At 41.3% G+C, this 5,540-nt stretch overlaps 1 protein-coding gene across 1 annotated transcript; it reads right to left on the bottom strand.

Moving 5' to 3' along the window:
- Positions 1-2,919: 2,919 nt before the first annotated feature.
- LOC134640161 (tumor-associated calcium signal transducer 2-like) lies at positions 2,920-5,269 on the bottom strand. The gene is made up of 7 exons (XM_063491786.1): positions 5,162-5,269; positions 4,423-4,530; positions 4,066-4,327; positions 3,904-3,969; positions 3,750-3,813; positions 3,560-3,658; positions 2,920-3,475 (listed from the first exon to the last, which is right to left on the bottom strand). The coding sequence occupies exons 1-7, from the start codon at positions 5,262-5,264 to the stop codon at positions 3,242-3,244; spliced, it is 936 nt and encodes a 311-aa protein (XP_063347856.1). The 5' UTR covers positions 5,265-5,269; the 3' UTR covers positions 2,920-3,241.
- Positions 5,270-5,540: the final 271 nt, after the last annotated feature.

The raw sequence follows: 5,540 nt of genomic DNA, 5'->3' as shown, positions 1-5,540 counted from the left end.
TGGTTTAATTCTGGTATAGTTGAATATTTGTATATAATCCTTGCAGCTGTCAGGCTCTATAACAGGGGTCACCAGCCTTTCTTAAATCTGAGAGCTAGATAAAATTGTGAACAGTTTGGTTCATCTTTAGTTAGAATATGCTAGATAGAACCATATATCTTGATATGCTGTCTTATCACAGGTTAGTTTTTCAAAAATATTAACAATGATTTAAGCAAAGAAAGGGCTACATGTCAACATACAACTCTTTATTTCTATTAATGTCTTACTTCATTCCTACCTGATTCACGTCTAGGAATTATGAGAGATTGGCTCACTGTAGTGGTAAAAGTTGCTACCAATCAAATTATGATATGTTAAAGTTAAAACAAAACACAACTGTTTTATATTATATCTAATATATATTATGTAATTATCCTTATAATTACATAATGTTTTATGTAAGATTTATGTTTTGTAATTTAAATCTGACATCACAAAAGTATTTTGGAATTTGAATATTGTATTTTGTAACTGCAGTACACATAATACTAATTTTGAACAACTTTGTCCAGGTCCCTTGCCACCGGGGACTCCTTCAGGACCATCGCGTTCAGTTTCAGAGTCGGTGTGTCCACAGTGTGCCAGTTCACCCCCCAGGTAGCGACGGCCATCTGGGACTGTGTAGTGGACGACTTCATGGCTGTGCCTTCACCTGGAGACTGGCGGTCCATCACAGAGGGATTCCATTGATATACACTAAATATTTATTTCATTTCTTTTTTTGTGGTGCCCAAATTTATGCACCTGCTTGATTTTGTTTAAACAATTATTGCACACTTTTTGTAAATCCAGTAAACTTCTTTTCACTTCTCAAATATCACTGTGTGTGTCTCCTGTATGATATTTAACTGACATTTTTTATTGTAACAACCAGCGATTTATACAGGAAAATAATGGCTATTATCAAGGTTGCCCAAACTTTTGCATCCCACTGTATTAGTATATTTTGTCATTAGTATAATATGAAATAAATTCTACATGTGTCAAGTCGTGTGCCAACATTTGCTGTGTAGTAGAACTGAGACATTAGTCATTATAAAAATTTATTTGAAATAATATTAAAATTCTCAAACAGAAAAACATTAAACATAAATATATAAAATATAAGTATTTACAGAGAGACAGGAATAAAAAGGACCCAGCTGCTCTCCAGAGCAGGAACAAGGCTGAGGAGGAAATGCTCCGTTGGAGATTGGTGTTGCCTCTTCAGGGACTGCCAGTGGACGGTCCCGGGACCTGTCCTTCGTCCGCCTCGGAGCTGTCCTCCTCTGTGGGCTTGTAAAACACAGCACAGAAACACAAAGAAATGAGAAGGCTGCTACTAGATTTTAATTTCAACATTGAAAAGAAAAAAAAACAGGATATAATCAGATTGGTTGTAGATATTTAGTAAAGGTGATCACAAGGGAATCCCACCGAGTAAAAAGCTATCAGTGCGTGCTGTACATCTGATGCTACAATTGCATACCTGTGGGTGCAGCAGCAGGAGCTCAGGGACTGGGGAGCAAAGAGAAGCAACAGGGGATGCTCTGCCACAGAATCAGTTGGTTCTATCAAGACAATATTAAATGCTAACAGGTTGAATACAATAATCATAGAGAAAGTATATACAGTGGTCCCTCGTTTATTGCAGCAGGGGTTGTCAGAATAACTAGCCCCTCGCCACGCACTTTATACACTTTTTTCCCCACACACATGAACATTAGTCACAGTTCTCACAAGTTGATTCTCAAACTGCAAACCTTTGTAGATTGCAAAACGTGAAAGTATTATTATGCCGTGTTTTGTCTTCATCTGCCTGCCACTTTTGTGCGCCTTTTTCCCTCGCGGTGCAGGTGTCTATTTCCGAACGAGGGTCATAGTTATGGGTGTTTTTGTGCTGTTTTTTTATTGGACGTGATGGTTATCAAAACAAAACATGATAAATTTGACAAGCGCAGGAGACACAGCACGGAGGAGATTTGTCAATCAGGCTGCAGAATGCAATGCTGTACTGTGCAAAAATAAAAAAATAAAAATCAACGAAAAAGCGAAGCAGTGATGGATGAGCGGGACCACTGTGTGCTGTTTATTAATAAACAATAACATATATTCCTATATGACAACATGCATAAAAGCAGAACGGTATTTGTACATCAGTGGGAAAATAGCGGTGGCTTGCTAGCTTTTGTGCGGCTTCCCCGGGTCAGTGAAAAATGTAAAAAGAGAAATGAATGAACTTACCAGGTTGCCCGATCTCTTCACATTTCTTCCTCCAAGCTCGGTCCTTTATATTCCTGTCTCGGTACACAAAGCAGCTGGTGTCGTACAGCTCCGGGTTGTTTGCTACGGCGTTGATTAGCCTTCGCCCCATTGAAGAATGAAGGGCTTTGGCTGGATCTGCCCCTTTGTTACAGCCACATCACCAGGCTCCTGATTGGTTGTCGCGGCGCGATTTGACGCTGGAGTTCAGATTTTTCCAACTCGAGCGGTAGAGGCGAAACACGCGTATGCACAAAATGCAACACAAAAACTCACGCGCGTTTTTTTTCGCGAGTCAAACGTGCCAGACGCGGTACACTGACGCGCGTTTCACGCGTTTTGGCGATGCAAATTTGCTTCCGAATTTTCGCGGGACCCGCAATGGCGTGTCATCGCGCTTTTCCATTGACTTTACATGTAAACCTGACGCTCTGGCCGCCTCTATCGCGTTCGGTGTGAACACACCGTAGTGTTCATGGCAATGGACTTCTTGTCATTTGCTAAAGCAGGTTGTTACGACCCGTCTAGGGGCCAGGCAATAACATGAGTGAAGCACTCGCTCGCCCCACAAGACCGAAGCAGTGAGAGGAAACAAATCAGTTCGTTAAAAGGTGATTTATTTACAAAGTGATAAAACAGATACAACAAAACGGGAGTGTCAACACGTCGGGGTGAGCTTAGGCCAAAATAATAAACAAAACGAATTTAAACTGACTCCCACACACCTAACCTTACCAAAACAGGAGCCAAAAATAAAGACAGAGTCTGACCTCCTTAACTTACTCAAAACAGGAGAAAACAGGTGATCAAAAGAAACGGTAGCTCACCCCTACCCACTCCACTTCCTCAACTGTCACAAAGTCACTGAAGTGGCTGTCACAATAGTCACTCCAGAGCTGTATATGGTAAGGGATTTCTTTAAAAAAAAAAAAGTTTTTAAAGTTTTTCAAAATTTCTTTTAAAAATGTAAAAAAAATTGGAAAAGGAGGATGAGATGCACGAAGAGTTGGGGGATCCTCATCCACATAGTACATGATGTGGACGAGGAGCCCCCAACAGGAGGAGATGGACGAAAACTTGGGGCCTCCTCGTCCACATAGTACACGATGATCTTCTCCATCACCAGAGTCTGCCCATCCACAGAAGGAGTAAAGTTTCTGCTCTGGTCAGTAAACAGTGGCAGCACCTTCACCTGCAGAAAGTCACGTGACATGACGAAGTTAGCCAGTGGGTCCATTATACAAAACGCACACACACACAAAAAGGTTCTACATACGTCTTTCTCCATGTAGTAGGCCATTTTGGACAGGTCATATGAGCGGTCTCCTTTCTCCTTATTCACATCAACCACAATCATGCGAGCGTCTGGGTCATACTGTAGAATGACAGGATGTTAGTTAGCATGGCAGTGGTGCTTTTTGCTTTGTTCTAAATTATAAGCAGTTTTTTGTTGGACTCTCACTCACCTGAACATCCTTCACCAGGCTGGGGCTAAGTTGGTAACGGCTGTTAAGTTCATTTGCAATGGCACTGTTTTAAAAAGACATTAGGATGGTGAGATGTGGAAATGTCAGCCTCAGCATGCTTTTTAACTTTTAATAAGGGCTGAAGTGGACTTACGTCTTCAAATTGTCTTTATTCACATTGGTGGGCCCCTCCTTGTGTGTCAGCTGAAGACGGACCCAGCTGGAAGAGGGGAAAAAAAACAAAGAAATGAAATGATGTTGAATACTTGATCTAGTCATCCTCACAGTAATCCTTCACTATAGTGAAATCACTTACTAGGTCTCCACCAGCTTCTCACACTTGAGGGTCTGGTCTCCCTTGTCAGTCCGACGAACTCCAGCGCTGTTGACGCACCAGCACACATCTGTGCCGTTGCACTGCTTGGCCTTGAATTTGCCGTCATTCTCACATTCGGGGTCATAGATGCCATCGTTGTCCACAATGGCAGTCTCGTGTGGCTTTCCTGCAATACTGCGAGTGCTCAGACCATTTCTTGCTCTGTACATTTCAGCTTTCATCAAGAAGCACTTGGGGACCACTGAGGGGGGAACAAAATGCACACCATGAGCAGGCTGGAGTGTCAAACAGAGGACATGAAACAGGAAGGAGCCCCTTTATCACTTCTAAACTTACATGCTGTGCAGTCTATGGGCTGTTTTGTACCATTATCAACCAGAAGATAACACAAACATGGGGGTCCGTCGCAGACACCCCACTTCATAGTGGCACATGTACTTGGACCTAAAGAGAAAGAGAAAAAAACCACCACAACACTAGCAGGTTATTAACAGGAACTCAAATACGTAATAACATTACTGTACTGTGACTTCATGAAGCTTAATTTTTTCTTTTTAAAAGTTGCAGTATTATATAAGGGTGAATCTTTTGGCCGCTAGTCCCAACAAAGCGGAACAAACCTTCCCCACCCCCACTCACCAACAAAACTAGCTAGCACAGCTTTTTGGTTCAACTCTGGCGGCTAATTACAATATTTGATCAAACAAAAAAGCAAAACTACATCTTATAGAAATATAATATATCTATGTCTTAAATTTAAATTTCTTGTTGTTGTTTTTCTGAAAATGTCCATTAAATCTAGGTCAAACTGAACTATGCATTTCTTTTCAGCAGAATAAAGTTTGGATCAAATTTAAAAATAATAATATTAATAACAATAATACATTTGATTTAAAAGCGTCTTTCAAAACACCCAAGGACACTGTACAGACCAAATAGGACAGGCATAAAAACAGGAAATAAAACAATAATAAAAGAACGTTTAAGAGCATGGAGAAGTTATATAGAGTAGGCTATCTTGAACAGGTGGGTTTTGAAGGTGGACTTAAAAAGACGGATAATTTAAACTACTTACAGCTCTGAGCTGAGGCTCCGACCGCGAGAGCGGCCAGAAAAGCAAAAATCCACATTTTCATGATCAAACGTGAAGAAAAAAGTCTTGTCCGCTTCCTATGCATCCGTCTCCTGCAGAGACCAAACGAAGAATTCTGTCGACACGCCCAACACGTCTCCGGTGGCCGCAAGACCGTACTTCTTTCAAACGTCTTCAGAAGAGTCTTCAGTATGGCAAGCCATTAGAGCCAAATATCGCCACTTTTCTAACCTGTTTGGTTAAGAAATGGCATAAAAAACACCGAAAAAAACAGCGTTTGTCCCGACAGAACGCCGTTTTTTACGACAGACTGGCGCCTTGAACGCCCCATCTGAGTGGTGGAAAAAACGCTGTTTTTATC

The sequence above is a fragment of the Pelmatolapia mariae genome, linkage group LG13 (assembly GCF_036321145.2).
Source record: "Pelmatolapia mariae isolate MD_Pm_ZW linkage group LG13, Pm_UMD_F_2, whole genome shotgun sequence".
Lineage (NCBI taxonomy): Eukaryota > Metazoa > Chordata > Actinopteri > Cichliformes > Cichlidae > Pelmatolapia > Pelmatolapia mariae.
This window is presented reverse-complemented; position numbering and strand designations above follow the sequence as displayed.

Bases quoted from the DNA above. Each gene is read 5' to 3' on its own strand.
- LOC134640161 (XM_063491786.1), bottom strand. From the start codon at position 5,264: ATGCATAGGAAGCGGACAAGACTTTTTTCTTCACGTTTGATCATGAAA. The intron at 4,531-5,161 runs GTAAGTAGTTTA...CTTTCTCTTTAG, and splicing joins CGGAGCCTCAGCTCAGAGCT to GTCCAAGTACATGTGCCACT. The intron at 3,659-3,749 runs GTGAGTGAGAGT...GTCATTCTACAG, and splicing joins GCCTGGTGAAGGATGTTCAG to TATGACCCAGACGCTCGCAT.